Source organism: Chaetodon trifascialis, chromosome 9 (genome assembly GCF_039877785.1).
Source record: "Chaetodon trifascialis isolate fChaTrf1 chromosome 9, fChaTrf1.hap1, whole genome shotgun sequence".
Lineage (NCBI taxonomy): Eukaryota > Metazoa > Chordata > Actinopteri > Chaetodontiformes > Chaetodontidae > Chaetodon > Chaetodon trifascialis.
This window is the reverse complement of record NC_092064.1, coordinates 24,975,997-24,993,289: the sequence shown is the minus strand read 5'-3', so window position 1 is coordinate 24,993,289 and position 17,293 is coordinate 24,975,997. Positions and strand designations below refer to the sequence as shown.

The window sequence follows — 17,293 nt, the reverse complement described above, 5'->3', positions numbered from 1 at the left end:
CAGGAAACACACGTACCGACCAACAGAAACAGCGACACCGCCGTATTCTGTTCCTCTGTTGTCTCCATGTGTCAGCTGGGATTTTTCTGCCAAATCAGCGTAGAGATTTTTTTTTAATTTTGTTTTAATTGAAACTTTGTAGGACCCTTTTCTTACATGAAGTCTGACATTTTACTGCTGCAGTTAGTAAACAAAGTGAATTATGTTTGAATTTGTGAATTCATCCACACCAAGTAAACGAAACTGAAGACAAGAAATTAGGCTTTTTGTGACAGTAAGTTGATTGGACTCTGAGGAGGGTCATAGTTAAATGTTACGTTACTGATTTGCTTCTGGCACTGACTGTACTGCCACTGACTTTACTGGCACTGCATTGTGTTAAAGCAGCATTTAACCTAAGTAGCTATTAGCCGAAGCTAACGTTACTTCAGACTACTGTTAAGTCTGATTTCCATTCATTTGTACCTGTGCTTAATGTTAGGTGGAAATGGGAAAGAAAAGGGGGAAGGACAAGAGCTCCAGAGAGGATGATGAAATTGACCTAACAGGTAAAGAATATATCATTATCTCTATGGCATATGATAACATGTGGATGGCCACTTTGTGTTTTATTTGGATATTTTTTTATCCCTATAGGTCCATCCTGCAGACATATAAAGAAAGGAACAGACCAAACTCTTCTAAAGAAACTGAATTCTGATCGTACGAGTTGTCAGGATTGTAAGCATGAAGAAAATAAAGAAAATATCAGCACCAGTCTGCAGCAGGACCCTGAAGTGGAGCAACAAACAGCAGGGGTGTGGATGTGCTTGAAATGCGGCCATAGAGTGAGTTTATTCAAACCATTTATTGGGTTTTGACAGTGGATGAAGTGACATTTGGTTAAATGACCGTATGCATCTTTTCCAAAAGGGATGCGGACGAAACTCTGAAAACCAGCACGCCATCAAACATTATGAGACTCCACGGTCAGATCCACATTGCCTGGTCATTAGTTTGGACAGCTGGAGTGTGTGGTGAGTACGTTGCTGTGGTGTGTTAATCATTTAGGCCTAAGTTGTGTTTGAAATGAGAAGTAATTTTTCCTTTTGTGTTGCCAAACTTCCAGGTGTTACATATGTGATGATGAGGTCCAGTACTCCAGAACTGGACATTTGGCTCAGCTGGTGAACAACCTAATAAAACAAACCTCTGCAGATTCAATAAAGAGGCCGCAGAAAAGTAGGTCCCATTGGAAAGTTAACTGTGTCTATGTGTATATAGATTTTATTATTTTTTTTAGTTAAACTCTATTACTGGAATTGCATGTCTTTGTAATCATGCTCTGTTCGGTTATGTAGGAGTGAAGGAGGAAGACGGCTTGCTGGAAGTTGAGCAGAAGACAGATTCTGTGAACACAGAGGAGAGTGAGGATAAGGAAAACAAAGAAAACAAGGACTGCCAAAAGAAAAATGGCAAGAAAGAGAGTGTTGGAAAGTCACAGAAGTCTGGCACTTCTGAAAACATTGGTGGCATTTCAGTCAAAGGGCTGAGCAACCTTGGAAACACATGTTTCTTTAATGCAGTCATTCAGGTAGGATTTTAGTCTTGAGTTGGATTGACAGATGTCCCAAATCCTGGAGTTACTATTAATTGCTGTCATTGTCTTTTTCAGAATCTCTCTCAAACACAGCTCTTAAGACAGACTCTCAACAAAGTGACAGAAGAGAAAATGAGTCTTGACATTCAACCTGTTGCCCCATCAGATCTGGTGTGTTGCCATTCTTCTTAAAATGTTTGCTTTTAACTGTAAGGTGGTAGATTTATCCTGCCTTAAATGCACTGTTTATTTCTTAAAAACCTGTTTGTATTATGATTGCAGGAGCCTATTGGAGTGCAGTTGGACCAGCCTGGATCTCTTACTTTGGCTATGTGTCAACTGCTGAATGAGATCCAGGGATCCACGAAGGGTGTGGTAACACCACGGGAATTATTCTCACAAGTTTGTAAGAAGTGAGTGCGACTACAAGTTCAGTTGAAACTGAGCCTAAAGTTGTGCTCAAAATGTACTCCTACCATCACTGCATTAAGCTTTTTTCATTGTCTTGTCTCCTTTCTGCAGGGCTGCCAGGTTCAAAGGATTCCAGCAGCAAGATAGCCAGGAACTGCTGCGCTATCTTCTGGATGGGATGCGAGCTGAGGAGATCAAAGTATGCATTCAGTGTTAAGCAAATCTCTCTGAATACAGTATATCCCACTGGTGAAGGATTTACACTTGAAAAGGACACTCTACCCCTGCAAGTGGCAAATGTGGCGTGGCAGTACACTGTATTGACATCAGAACAGCCAGCTGATTCACAGTTTAGTCCACCATGCACTTACAGAAGATTTCTTATTTCAGGTCCATTGGCAGCAAGTCATTCAGACTCTAAATTTAGTCACAAATTGAGGACATGTTACGTGTGAAATGCAAAGAATCATGGCTAAATAGCCCCCCCCCCCTCATTTAAAGACCTTAGAGATTTTGCTTTCCCAGAAACCTACTTTGATAGGTTGGTTAATTTTCATAGAGCGGAAGTTTTACAAGAACGCAGTGTTAAGAAGCTGAAATGATTGAGATTCTTTGAAAGTGTTGTGCATTTTCTATCTCCAAGATCTCCTCTTCTGGTTTGTCAAAATGTTATTTTTATGACCCACAATTAATGAATGTGTTTGTCTCTACAGAGAGTAAGCTCAGGGATCATGGAGGCATTGAAAGAATCTAGAAAAAGCACAGATGGAGAACAGCTGAAAACACTAGTTAAAGGTCAGTAAACCGACGACAAATGAAACATCTTGTAGTCAGTGTTATGTGAGCAGAAGAAGATGTTGCATCATACTGTAGCATACAATCTTGGCACAGCTGTTCGTAGGACGCGGCGATCTGACAATGAGGTTCTGATTTCAGAGTACGAGAAAAATGGATTTCCAAAAAACTTTGTTGACCACATTTTTGGAGGGGAAATGACCAGCACTATAATGTGTCAGCAGTGTAAAACGGTATGTGCTGATGTCAAACATTTAAGATAATCTGTCAGTTTCGTGTTGCTGTCAAGGTAAATGGCCTCTGCTTTGCACTTACAGGTGTCTGTAGTCACAGAGATGTTTTTGGATCTTTCCCTTCCTGTTGCTGATGAGGTAAAACTCTTATTAGTGTATTTTTGTTTTATTTATTTGTTTTTTTGGGACAATTCATTAGGACATTATTTGTTCATGTTTTATTTGTGTTACATGCATGTGCCCTCTTGTGACCACCTCTTACAGGCATACAGAAAGAAGAACCAGAAAAAAGGAGTTCGTAACACCAGTGAGTCGAGCCAGGATGGCAGAAACAGCCCCGCTCTGACCAACGGAAATGATGACACTCCCTCCATGCCCGGCAGCAAGTACCAGCAGAAAAAAGCAAAAAAGCAGGCAAAGAAACAAGCAAAGGTGAACTGACTGTGTCTAGATGAAGTTGATTTATTTTAGCTTAATTCACCTTTTTGATGGATGGATGGATGGATGGATGGATGGATGGATGTTGAATCATTGTGCAGAATAAATTAAATCATCTGTTTTGTTTACTGGTCTTGGCCTACAGCATCAAAAGAGACAGCAGAAGATTGAGGGCAGAGTCACTTTGGACACTCTCACATCTCCGAGCCACACAGAGAGCCAGCAGACAGATCTTCCTGCAGATGCAAAAGATGGTGAAAATGCCAACAGTGAAATGCCCGAAGAAGCCTCACTGAGTGAAGGAAATCCTGCACAAATAAGTGTGTCTGAACAGAACCTGAAGAACCTTGATGCACTCCAGGATATGAAGGAAAAAGAGGACGAGGATTCAGTGATTGACTGCGACTCATCGGCCACGTCATCGGTCAGCAACCGTTTTACCGTCTTGTCAGAGGAGCAGCACTCAAAGGACAGCATCAGAGACGATGACAAAGCATCTGACGCGGATGAGGAAGGAGAAGAAGACACACAGCTGGTGAGTGAAATGGAGAAAGTAACCCTGGACGACGCCTTCATAGAAGACCCTAATGCTGTGAACCAAGTCATGGAGAGTGAAGATGAGCCACTGGAGGCTAAAGAGTACACTGTAGTGAATCAGGACCCGGAGCTGGCCTTCCGCACCCTGGCAAACAGGACGGCCCCTGAGAAACAGGAGTGTTCAGTGCAGTCATGCCTTTTTCAGTTCACAGAAGTGGAAACCCTGACGCAGAACAACAGCTTGCTTTGTGTCACCTGCACTAAACAGCAGCCAAACAAAGACCAAGCAGGAGGTACGGGGGAAGTTCTCTCCATCATCATATTTGACCTATTGTTGATAAGCTTTTGTTCTTGAAGCGTACAGCCACAACATGTGTGCAACACATCATTATAAATCCAGTAATTTTATCAAGGCAAGAAGCCAATTAAATTGTATATCTTTGGTTGTTTTTCTCATGTTTTGCAACCTCTAAGCAACTCTTTTTTTCATTTGAGGATCAATAAGTATATCATCTTTATTTGTGCTTTCTTTAGGATCCAAGAAGAATGTCTACACTGATGCCTTGAAGCAAATGCTGATTTCCTCTCCGCCACCAGTGCTCACCCTTCATTTGAAGAGATTTCAACAGGTAAAACAGTAGAAGAAAATGTGTGTGTTTTCACACTTCTGATCCAGCTGACTGTCAGCCAAGCTGTTTTCACAGCTGTGAAGCTGCTATTTAAAGAGCAAGAGATGCTGTTTTGTTTTGTGTCTTTTGGAAGGCGATGAAACACTTGTTTCAATGTCAATATATTTTTCCTCCAGAATGGATACAGTATTTGTAAAGTGAACAGACATGTCCAGTTCCCCCTGATACTGGACCTAGCTCCCTATTGTGGGGTTAAATGCAAGGTAATAATAGAATTAAATTATTTTATTGAATATCATTAATCATGTGGGCTTATTTATGAATGTATAATATTTTGTTGTACTAATAAAAAGATGTCTCCACACAGAACATGACAGAGGGAGATACTCAGATTCTGTACACCTTGTACGGTATTGTAGAGCACAGTGGAACAATGAGGTCAGGTCATTACACAGCCTATGTGAAAATACGACCTGAGTGCCCTAAATCCTCATCCAACGGACTTGCAGCAGAAGGTAGGTGTACTCAGGCTTGACAATCAATAAATCAAAAACTTGGTGTTATTTTAAGTGTCTCCACTAACTCATTACTTCCCTTCAGGAGATGCAGGGCCACCCAGAGGATCCTGGTTCCATATCAGTGACACAAGCGTTCAGCCTGTGAGCGAGAGTAAAGTCCAGAGTTGCCAAGCCTACCTCCTCTTCTATGAAAGAATCCTCTAATCAAGCCATCCTCACTACTCAGGAACTCCAAACAACAAACCAACCTGCTGCTGCTTCAGCTTCAAACAGTTGACCAACCTTGGCCCATTTTGACATTGACTCAAACTGGGCTGTGATGAAATTATATTGCTTCTACAGAAGGGACATTTTGACAGTGTTGGCATTTTCACCACAGTGCTGTCACACTTTCGAGTATTAAACAGAACAGCTGTGTGTTTCTCACACATTTGAAAATGGCAAGGTGTGAAAATGGAGAGTCAAGGTGGACATTGAACAGATTGTGATATTGGATTTGTATATATAACAAAAATAATTCCAGGATAAATTAAAGTTGTGGAAAAGTAATTTGTAAAAACTATTTATGTCTATTTTTATCAATATCATGTAATGAAATTCTTCAGAATTAGAAAAGTTTCTCCTGTCATGTGTGCTGGCTTTCTGACTCTCTCGCTGAGCATGCGCAGTAAGTGCTAGCAGTTCGTCACATGACGACAGGAAAGTCACGCTCCGGATGGCCAGAACCGTCTACACCAAATTTACCAATGGCAGTGTTATCAAGCTGACATAGCAGGTCAGTGAACATTTGGCCTTTTATAATGAATGCTAAAAAGAAAAGCTAATGTTTCTGAATGTGTTAGATGGTGGCAAACTCGCTCGCAACAGTGACAGCTAACGTTAACCGTCTGGCCTAGCTTAAAGCTTTTCCGTATGGACAACATCGACCATTAATGTTACGTTATCACCTCAATAAAATATTATCAGTCTTTAGTATCGTGACGTCTTTGGCTTGAGTTTAGATATTTCTCTTTCACTTTACGCTTCTCCGCCAGGCCCAGTTGGGTAACTTGGCTTAACATGAATCAGCATTTTAAACTTGCCCCCCCCCCCAAGTTAAAGAGCGATCCACCAGATCAGCAACAAACTGGCATTTAACTGTGAGCTGGCTAATAAAATGTTGTCAGTCAGCTGACTAGTTAATCCTTCATCCTACTCAGTAACTTAGTGTTAACATAAATTACTGAACTGAACATGTTTCTGTCTTACGTGAAGTCAGACAGAAGCAATGGAGCATGCTGTACCTGAAGCGGGATGATCAATAGCAATCACCTGTAATAATGATCAGTGACGAAGTTATAATATACTATGTAGCCAACTGTTACCTTATCAATAACTGCCTTTAGTGAGAAGATACAGTCACGGTTTTTGCATAAGGACAGGTCATTTGACTGTCCTGTGGCTTTATCCACTGCTCATAACAATAATATCACTTAAGTAGCTTAAAGTTCCTGAGGTGACAAGACAGTAAAAGAAGTACAATTGCAGTAGTTTTACTTGACCTTTAGCTCCCTTTTTGTATGCTTTGAGGTATTTCAATTATGCCAAGAAGAGCCATCTCAGGTGACTTATTTGAAATGTTCCTCTAGCCCTCGAGGATCAAGATAAAAATGTGCTTGGTGGCCGTATATGGTTGTGTGTTATAGCACTGCAGCGTTGTACCTCCTGCTAAAGATGGACTCCACTAAGGCTGTAACAAGTGACTGATCACTTCATTATTGATTTATCTGTGGATTATTGTGGATTATATCATTTGGTTGAGAAAATCTGTGAAACATGCCTGATGCAAGTCCAAGGTGAGGCCTTCAAATGTCTTGTTTCAACATACCAGCAAGATATTTAGTTTCACTCACTATCATAGAGGAGAAAAGAAAACCAGAAAGCAGGAATGCATGAATTTTTGCCATGCTTGCTCTAAAAATGGCCTATTTTTCCATCAGTTCATGAGGTTTATTTTGACAAACTGCTTTGCGATCGTGATGCGTTTGTGACTTTTTCTTCTTTGACATTATGCTTTTTTCCCTCTGTCACACAGGCCGAGCTTGTAAGAACCATGTCGCTCCAAGCTCCTCGCATGTCAGTGTTTACCTTTCAGTCCGCAGTGCACAGCGCCCACGTTCTCCAGTGTCTGAATGACCAGAGGCAGCAGGACATCCTGTGCGATGTGACGGTGGTAGTGGAAAACAGGAGTTTTCGGGCCCATTGCTCTGTCTTGGCTTCCTGCAGCGAATATTTTCACAGCAGGGTTACCACTGTCACCAGACAGAATCCCATCATCACCTTGTCTGATGAGGTTGGTGTCCTGCTGTTCAGCTGAAGGTTTTTTGGGCAAAAACTGACACTTCAAAATACCTGGTCTGCATGAGTGTGTTGTTAGTTACACTTATATTACCAAGAAAATAGTTACTGTTATGTGCCACTATTGAAGCGCTGTACTTGAACACACTTATCATGTCACATGTAAATTTAGATTAATAATGCACTTTTTGGTATCCTAAAAGAAGGGAGCTCGTCTACAGACGTCCATGTTAATTTTGTGAATGGCTAAAATGTAACATGACACGTAACAAAGCTGCAGTATTTGTACATGTAGCGTATATGTGGAAGACCAGACGCCCAAAAGTTTTTAAACAAAACTAAATTGGGATTTGCAGTGTGAAATGCAGACAGTGCGATTTTTATTTTCCTTCTAGCAGTAGATAACTTTGTGTAGCATGACTGACAGCCCCTGAAATGTGACTCACGCCCGTGCACACATTGTTTCCTCCTTGCATACAAAGCCCTTAATAGGCTATTTCCAAGCTACATTGCTAAATCCCTTGTTCATTATTTGCCTTCAAGAACACTGCAGTCATCTGCTGCTGGTTTATTTGAGGTTGCCAGCAACAGCCAAAAGAAATGTGGGGATGCAGCCTTTGTCAGTTGTCCATCAGTCGTCCAAAGCTCTGGAAAACAGAGAAGCCAGCTTGCTAAATATTTTAAAGACAGCCAAAAACTTATCTCTTCACATTGGCCTTTAACGAGCTATGACTTCCTGTTATAGGCCTGAAACTTTGGTGCTAAGCTTCGTGCTCATGCATTGCTCCAATTCTTTTAAATTGTTGTATTTTACTTGAATTTATGCATTCTGTGCAGTCTGTTTTTACCTATATTTTATTATTTTATTCTGGTTTTATTTTCCATCTCATGTTAAGCATTGTCTTTAGTTTTCATCTTTATTCTATCTTACTTTACTTTTTTAATTTTTCATCCTCCAGCCTCATGTTTCATCCTATTACTATTATTATACCACAAAGTCTGTGACAACAACATGTGTCAGCCATGCAGAGAATAGTATACTATTATGCTATTTCAAGCCTTGTTCAGAAGGATGTATATATACCCACTGAGCTTTATATTGTTGTCTGTCAATACTGTGAGATCTGGATACATCTGGATATCCTATTAGCTGGTCACCGTTCTATCATTGTCATATTATAGTAATTTATGGTGATGTGAGTTTTATTGTACCTCACCAGTTTGTGGTCTCTCTTTTTCCTGCAGGTGACCGTTGAGGGGTTTGAACCTTTGCTTCAGTTTGCCTACACGTCGAAGCTGCCATTCACCAAAGAAAATATTCATGCCATTCACCGCAGTGCTGAGTTTTTAGGATTTCATAACTTGGAGTCCGCGTGCTTTGATTTCCTCATTCCAAAGTTTTCTGAAGGCAAAAGAACTTCACAGGAGGTCAGGCATAGAGCTTGTTGTCAGAGCCAGGATCCGAGTGCCAGATTTGGCTCCAGTGTAGAGAGCAGCCAACCAAAATCATTTGAGTCACACAGCTCAGTGCCTTCAAGTGGTGATGAACGAACTGACTTCCCATCACAGTGTCCTCAGAGCGCACAGGGTCAAGCGAACAGCGGGGAAGAACACTTCTGTTTGCAGAACTGTGGCCCGCAAATGGCCCCCTTATCTCTGGAGCTATCAGCAAATGGTGTATGCTCCATGCTGTCTTTGCCATGTCCAGAATCTGACAAAGCAGACCCCCCCTCTCAGTACTGTGGAAGAGACGTTTTAGAAATAGGAGATGTGTGTAGTCAGAGTGAGCTGAGTTTGGCAGGCTGTGGCTTACCCTGTGAGCTGTCAGCTCCGGGGGATGTGAATACGCCAGAACTCATTGAGCCAGCAGGCAGCGATGTTAAACAGACTGTTGAGACGCTTGGTGCTGAAACCAGCTGTAACCCCCGTTCATGTCCACTCAACACATCAGGGGCGGGAGACTGCAGTGAGTTATTAGAGCAGAGTGAGGTTGGCCTTGAACAGAGGATGGCAGGTGATCTCTCAGACCCAACACTAACTGCTCTAAGCCATGAGGAGGGATTTGGGGAGAGGAGCAGCGTTGAGAGGGAGGTGGCTGAACATCTGGCAAAGGGATTTTGGTCTGACCTATGCCCATCTCAGGCTCAACCACTACCCCTGAATCACATGGACCAAAACAATCTGGGAAAAGCATCAGACTTTCATTGGCTTAAGCAGCTGGACCTGAGCTCCAGTGTAGCAGACTGTCCCTTCCTCAACGAGCTAGAGAGAGGTGATGACCCAGCTCCACGCAATGACAGCCTGTCCCAGTCAGAGAAGAGCCCCTACATGTCTTCCTCACTCAACTCTGGGGACGACTCAGATCTGGACACAGATGGAGATACTGAGGCCAACAACAAAAGAGCAGCAGAGGTCATTGCGATACACAGCTAATGTTTTTTTATTGATGGTTGGAAATGTTGAGGTAAATAGTCTAACTCCTAAAAACCCTGCGATCTACAGATTCAGCTCCCATTCCCAGTGGAGCAGATCACAGCGCTGAGCCGGAGTGCCTTCCAGCAGCTTCTGAGACATCATAACCTGACCCAGGATCAGTTGGAGTTTGTCCATGATGTCCGCCGACGAAGCAAAAACCGTGTCGCCGCACAGCGCTGCCGAAAAAGGAAGCTAGACAGCATACACCAGCTAGAATGTGAAATCAAAAAGCTAGTAAGTTGCCTTTATTTTGTCCTGCATTCCCAACATGTTAAACATGATAGGATTGAATTTACTGTCTCTCCTGAGCTACAAGGACTTTGTGACATTTACTGCCATCTAATGGTGACCAGTGTGAACTGCAGCAAGGTGGATAGAAGGACTTCTATTTTCCTGAACAAGTTTGTGGCACAGCCCCAACCTATCTCTAAAAGGGATTCTTCACAATTCAAAATATTGTAATACAACTTCTTTATCGTTTGCTTTTGGTATGAGAAGAAAATCTTTTAGCATTGTTATAAAATACGCTCGCAGTTGCCACAGGAGTCACAAGGACTCGAAGAAGTGAATAAGCTTTACTGTCATTCTCTCTCCAGAAAAGTGAGAAAGAGCGACTGCTGGACGAACAAACCGAGCTGGAGCAAAACCTGGAGGAGACGCGGCAGAGTCTGTGCGGGTTATGTAAGACTGTCAGCATCGAGTCTGGCTCTGATCAGGACCATTGGCAGCTTCTTGCCAAGCTCTCCTCACCAGACTTGCCCATCTCTTCCACTAGCCTTATGGGTAAAGACGAGGAGTCCCAGATCACCATTGAAATGGTAAGTTCTTCTTCAGAGTGTGACCCAAGAAAGCCGCCTTCAGGCTCAGTTCAAACTGCTGCACCAGAGTCCAGCACACAGACAGAGGAGGCTGGTTCTCCACAGAGCTGCCCTGATCCCGCATCTCTGCTCAACAGCTGTCTGGACATCTACTGTAATCCTCATTTGGGATAGATATGCCTGTCTTTCACTGAATGACTTTCTGCCTGATACCAGTATCTTAAAGTGACACAGGTAAATGTCACATTTTCTTCGCTGTATTTGTATTTCACTGTAGTAAACACAGAATCCAGTATTCATTTTGAAAATGCAGACAGTTTTCAGGTAATTCCAAAATCTTCCCATTTGTAAATTTGGAGGACGTTTCTTAATTTTTTTTCTCAGGGAAACTCATAACCTGACTTTTATGGCTGAAATAATTCCCCATTCACACCCAATGCACTCTCCTCCTCACGCACACGCATACCCACAGTTACGAATGATAATAATTTCTCTTATTTTAAGCTAAGTTGTCAGTCACTGTAATCTTGACTCATACTGTATTATTCCACCACTGTGCTCATTCTTTGATTAAATATGCACAGCACTAACGCAACTTTTTACAGTAGATTATAAGCAATTGCTAGCATCAGTTCTCAACAGCATTATTTGAATGTCAGTGCATAGTTTGAATGAATGTCTGAGGAATGGTTCCAGTGTGTCTGAAGTTTTAGTGAAGAACATCAGATTTATGTTACTTGATGCAAAACGTGCCTTATGCAGTAGTATAGCATGAAAACAGAAAGATAAAGGCAATCTTTGTACAGTATTTTCTTGACTAAAGCACTGTTGCACATTAACCCAGAACCCTTATTGATGGCATTGTCTTACATTTAGGTCTGTCTTCATGTTGAGTATTTCTTCTTAAATGCTTTCGTGGATTACAGATTTAAATAAAGAACGTTTTGGCATTCACTGTTTATTTCAACTAACTGGAAGTCGGAATATTTCCCCCTCTGTTGATGCACAGTACCTCAGTTTGGCCAGTAGATGGAAGTACAGCTCTATTCACTTCACAAGCTATGCTGACCCTTAATTGACGGACTAGGACACTATGACAGATCCTTCTACCTCAGAGCTTGAAGTTACAAAACTTTTGTAAACTTTGGGCCTTAAATTCCAGTAAAAAAAACACGTGGATTATAGCTGACGTAAGACTGTTCAGTCAGCACAGGTGGACACACAATAACACTGAAATGATATTCAGAAAGAAAGTTGGCCCTGAGCTTGAAAGGAGGAACATGGATTTATGAGGTCTACAGTAATCCAGAGTGTCATTCAGAAAACTATAAACTAAATTAGGATTGAAATTGAATGCAGACTTGAGGCTGATAAATGGCTGTGGAAAGAGTGAAGGTACCCAGAGGCTCCACAGGCAGGAAACTGGAAAATGAAAGGTTAGAAGTCTCAATATACTGTAGATTCAGAGAAGAGGCCATCCCAAGCCAAATCAAATCAAATCAAATCAAATCAAAGCATGTTCCACACTTGTAAATCAGTGAAAAATAAAATACACAGTTAAATACTCTGCATTTCTTATATGAAAAATGATTGGGATTGCCATTTGAATAAACGTCTTTGTGCAGCCTCACACATTGCTTTCATTTTTTTTTTTGGAAGTAAAGCATGTCATCGAAAGGACTTTATTTATTCACAACATTCATGTTTAATAGGCTGCAGATTTGGCAAAAGAGAGAAGCTTTTCAGTCATTAAATCAGCTCTACACATAACCTGTGCCACCAAAAGAAAGAAGCCTACACATAAACGGAAAAAATTAATTGCAATTGTAGCGTCATTTGACCACACAAATATCCCCAAAGCAGCAGATATTCCTCATTTTTAAATGGCAGAGATCGACACTTCTGTATTCCTTCATTGCTGCAGACACTTTTGGTACCTGTAGGTGGTGTAGGTATGGCTGCAGGAAGCCTCTTTGTGGTGAAGTGTAGCACAAAGAAGTATGAAATAAATCAGATATACAAGAAAGAAGAGGTTCTGGAGCCCCCGTTTGAAAAAACACTGCTTTAGCCACTAAAATGGCACGTTAGGCTGCTCTCCAAAGACCTCTCAGTGACAGCTGCTGTGAAACAATCTGTATCATCCTCATCAGTTTAAAAAGAATAAAGATCCTCTCACTTGGATCACTGCAGCCTAGTTCTTGTTTTTAGCACATTTAAGTCATCTCAGGTCAAAGCATAAGGTACACAAAGGTAATTACAAACCAGAAAAAATAACTGCTTCATCCTGATGTGTACTAGTTCATTATTTTCCACATTCCTCAACTGATGATTATTTTTGATGCTTATTCTTGTAAACAACTAGCTAAATATATGGAAAATGAATAGCGCTGTAGTCCACAGAGCTATGATATGAACTGACACTGGTCAGAGTGCTCCCTCATAGTAGTGAGGCTCTTCATCAGTGAAGTCAAACAAACAAACAAACAAACAAACAAACAAACAAACAAACAAACAAACAAACAGAGGAACGTTTCAGGAAGCCTCTTAAAAACTGAAGAAGCTAGATGTTTTTGTCTTTGGATATGAATCTTCTGCTCCTCTGAGGTTGAGCAGTGCGTCCCTTGTTCTTTTGTGTCCTTTCAGATAGCCAGTGGAGCACCTGGGGACACTGAGAGAAAAATCAATGGCATTGTTTCCCTCGGAACAGTCCCTAAGGTTAAAGTGGTAATGACACCGCAGCCCTGAGCCGAATAATAAAACTCGTACCTATCTTTGAGAAGTCGGCGCACACACGCTGACACACAAAGCTGCGACTCCAAACTCAACAAGTGGTGTTGCATCTAAAAGTCAAAAGGATTAGATGATGATAATGCCACAGAGATAAGATATCATCTCCCTGTGCTGACACACTTCTGTAGAAAATCCTCACGTCGATACTTGTCAAAACTGGCATCACCTTCAAATACCAAAGCATTATGAATTGGGCCCATTTCTGAAATTCCCTCTCAAAAATTAGGATTCTTCCCCGGTGTTTGTGTCTTTTATGCAGAGTTTGGATTTTGGAGCATTGTAGCGCAAAAAGTAAGATTATCCTCTTTTCCAAGCTACACAGGAAGAGAAACTTGATTTGAGGAGGAAGCAGCTGTGCGGCATGGCAAGGTCAGAGGCCCATAATCCTCGGCCTCATTCATGCGAGATTAAAAACCTGCTCTGAGTTCTGATTAAGAACGCAGGGTTAGAAGATTAAAGACCAGCGAACAAAATGAAAGCAGTTTAAGCCCAATCCTGGAATTCATCAGAATACCAAAACCTTAAACTGTCATTACAACGTGAGATTAATGCAAAGCCCCCTTGAACTCTGTGTCTGTCTTGACATATCTTCTGTGTCAGAGCCTATATTTCCTCTTTTTTTTTAACCAAAAATCTGGCTGATCTCTGACTTTGTTCTGTCATTTCTTCCCACCGCCCTCGTTTTTTTCATTGAAATTATTCTTATAATCAGAATGAAACTTTGGCAGTTTGAATTGGCTGAAGTTACTGTCAATAAAATAACCAGTTCTTTATTTTCATGAATGTATTTATTTTAAAGGTTTATGTATCTCCCTTTCACCTACTTTTCACTGATTCCAGTCATTATCCTCTGACAAACAGACCCCACAGTACTTAGGTAGCAAGGATTAGGAAACCGGAGGTGAGGAGGAAAACAAGGATTAGAAATTAAAACATCTGGAAGTTGATTTGCTAAAGCAGAGGATATGTATGCTATGCTAATAAAACTGACATGATTCAATGTGATACTCATGGAGCTGACTAGACTGACTGATTCTTTTGGTGCCACAGATTCAAACATTATCTCGTAGGTCTTGTTAAACAAGCAGGATTACAGGATTGTGGTTGCTAAAATAACTTTTCCATGTCCACTTTCATTTTTAGACAAACATGAGTTGTCCAAAAAAAAAAAAAAAAAGAAGCACAAAATCCAATTGTTGGAACATCAGAACAGTATAAACTAAAATCCTTGATATGATGATATTGGTCTTCACTTCTGTAAACACCAGATTATAGGCTGACATGTCGATTAGCCTTCAGATTCCTTCTTATGGACTGCAAGAATAAATCATGTTTGATTTAAATAAGGATCGGCACTTCAGTGACTTGTGTCATGGACCCCTGAATGCAGAACTGAGGAGTGGACACCCATATGGTCTAAGAGTTTCTCTGGCAGGGGTCAAAATCCTAGAGAAAGACACAATACTTGTATAATGAATTGCAGCATAAGGTCCACGACCTTCTTGCAACACAACATAAATCTTATAAGCTGTTGAGCTACTGTATCCTAACTGATTACATGCTGCAGTCACTATGAACTTCATTTTGGGGGTAGTGCTGAGAGGGGGCTGTATCCCATTGACAGGATTATATAAATGAAGACCATAATACTGTAATCTCCCAGAGAAATGAGAGAAACCAGGGGACATGCCGACCCCAGCTAGCTAGCACCCTGGTCTGCAACTGTCAGATTAACAAACAGCTGGTTGTACAGTGACAGATTACATTTACACTTGTTTTCTTAACAGTCCTGACTGTGTTGCATTCGTAACACTAAAAGCACAAGGAAAAAGTGCCTTTCAGGACAAGATCTGTCAAAGAAGTCATGCACTATTAGAGAACAACTACTTAAGCAGTCATGGGGAAATAGTCAGAATTTATCATTGTCAGGAGCTAACTGGAAAAGCAAGAATGATGCCTGCATTCTGCCAAGTACATTGGTTTTTAATTAGCTTCGCTGTTGTGAGAGTCAGATTAAGCAGTCAATTTTTTTCAGCTTAGCCGTGCAGAAAAAATGTTTAAAGAAAGCCATCATTCCTCAAACAGTCTTAAAATGTAGGTCAATGGTGCATTTGATGTGTGCTGGTGTCGACAGAGTACAATGGCAATCATTTTGTAATGGTTGTCTACATTATAAGTGGCAGCTGGACAGCGAGAATCCCTCTTGTCCAGAATTAAGTTATATGCTCAGCTGCTGATTCACTTAAGTGCGACATCGGTTACAAAATGTTATCAGTGTCCTCAGTTGTAGTTAAAAAAATCACCAGGTGACTTGTACAATTCAGCTGAAGCACTTCTGCTGGTGTTTGAAAGTGCGACTCTATGAGCAATTTAACATTTTTAGGTTTTTACAAGCATATGGGACTGATCTTTATTAATAAATATATATTAATGAATCAAACATAATTAAAATGAAATTAATTAAAAACTCATTACTCTAGAGAGGTGCAGTGTGTTCCTCTTCTTAAGGTGTGTTTTGTACAGTGAAGGAGCATACTGTGTAATCCTGCCCTGCCCTTTGCTTGGATTTGACATACCCAGGTCCTCCATCACAGCACTGAAAGGAATCAACTGTAAAAAAGGATAGATATTGGACAAAGCTGTAGAAGCAAAGTGTGGTTAAAAAAAGACAACACTGAAAGGTTGTGGTAAAAATCAAGCATCCATTGGACTGAAAAACACATTCACAGTGGAGCTCCAAGTGATTGTAAACTTCTCTGGTCTGATTTTTCTGTATTACACGCTGGTGGTCCCTGAACAGTTCAAGTCTGCACCAGCTGAGTCCTGAATTCATGTCAAAATGAAAGCATCTTTTTTTTGTTGTTGTTGTTGGTGGTGGTGTTGGTGGGCAAGTACGCTCAGTCAGTCTGAATTTAAATCTTACACTCAAGTGTGTAAGAGCTGTGGCAAATAACAGTTAAACCGTCATGTCTGAATATTAAAATCTGTTCTCCAGTGATACAAACGAGCCACAGAAAGCAACAGTGTCATTATGTGCACACTGGTGATGCTTCACTGACTATGAATGCAACACTAACACTGGATTCTCATTAAATATTTGGGCGTTCGTATCCAAATTAGCATCATTTTGGAGCAATGTTCTGTGTATAATGCAAGAAAAATCTCAAAAAGCATCCGTGGGATAATCAGAATCACCTTTTCCATTTGTTAACTGACTCACTGTAGGTATTTATGATGTGGCACTGGACAAACATCTCTTAAAAAAACATAGTGATTATAAATTGAGGTAATGATTGTTGTTTATGAATCCCACTCAACAGTCCTTAGTCATAGGCATAATTATTTCAAACCTGAAATTTTCTCACATCATTTTGAATGTGATGCAAAGTCCTATAATGCAGAGACAAAACAGGCAAGGCTCAGTATTATCTGTCAGATTTGGGGGAAGAAGAATTTCATTACATCTGCAGGATTTTCTAATCTGTGTGACAGGGCCTGCAGACATTTAAACCAGGAGTGTTCGGTATGTGTTTGTAATCCACTATCTAATGAGGATGTTATTTACAAGCCTAAGCCTGAGTGAGGTGACTACGGGCCTGATCAGAGCTGAAAGCAGGCGGAGAGAAAGGTGATTCAGGGATACAAGAAGCTACTGCTGAGCCTGTAGCATTTGTCAGCAGCCAGTGTGATGAATTAAGTAAACACTCGCTTTAACGCTGAATCCAGGGGCCAT

At 41.0% G+C, this 17,293-nt stretch overlaps 2 protein-coding genes across 3 annotated transcripts; both read left to right on the top strand.

The window, feature by feature from the left end:
* The first annotated feature begins 1 nt into the window (after position 1).
* Positions 2 to 5,689, top strand: usp16 (ubiquitin specific peptidase 16). 2 transcript variants are annotated; one of them, XM_070970188.1, is made up of 18 exons: positions 2 to 274; positions 482 to 548; positions 637 to 827; positions 913 to 1,016; positions 1,109 to 1,221; positions 1,341 to 1,573; positions 1,655 to 1,750; positions 1,862 to 1,992; positions 2,102 to 2,189; positions 2,704 to 2,785; positions 2,927 to 3,018; positions 3,103 to 3,156; positions 3,283 to 3,450; positions 3,602 to 4,286; positions 4,528 to 4,622; positions 4,799 to 4,885; positions 4,990 to 5,137; positions 5,223 to 5,689. In XM_070970188.1, exons 2-18 carry the CDS (start codon positions 488 to 490, stop codon positions 5,342 to 5,344), a joined length of 2,550 nt encoding a protein of 849 aa, XP_070826289.1. In that variant the 5' UTR covers positions 2 to 274; positions 482 to 487; the 3' UTR covers positions 5,345 to 5,689. The 2 variants fall into 2 exon arrangements, with proteins under 2 accessions (XP_070826289.1, XP_070826290.1); XM_070970189.1 differs by lacking the exon at positions 2 to 274 and having other exon boundaries at positions 353 to 548.
* A 124-nt stretch (positions 5,690 to 5,813) lies between these two features.
* LOC139336201 (transcription regulator protein BACH1-like) lies at positions 5,814 to 11,739 on the top strand. Its single transcript, XM_070970190.1, has 5 exons — positions 5,814 to 5,915; positions 7,215 to 7,472; positions 8,723 to 9,889; positions 9,980 to 10,186; positions 10,549 to 11,739. The coding sequence occupies exons 2-5, from the start codon at positions 7,233 to 7,235 to the stop codon at positions 10,942 to 10,944; spliced, it is 2,010 nt and encodes a 669-aa protein (XP_070826291.1). The 5' UTR covers positions 5,814 to 5,915; positions 7,215 to 7,232; the 3' UTR covers positions 10,945 to 11,739.
* The last annotated feature ends 5,554 nt before the right edge of the window (positions 11,740 to 17,293 follow it).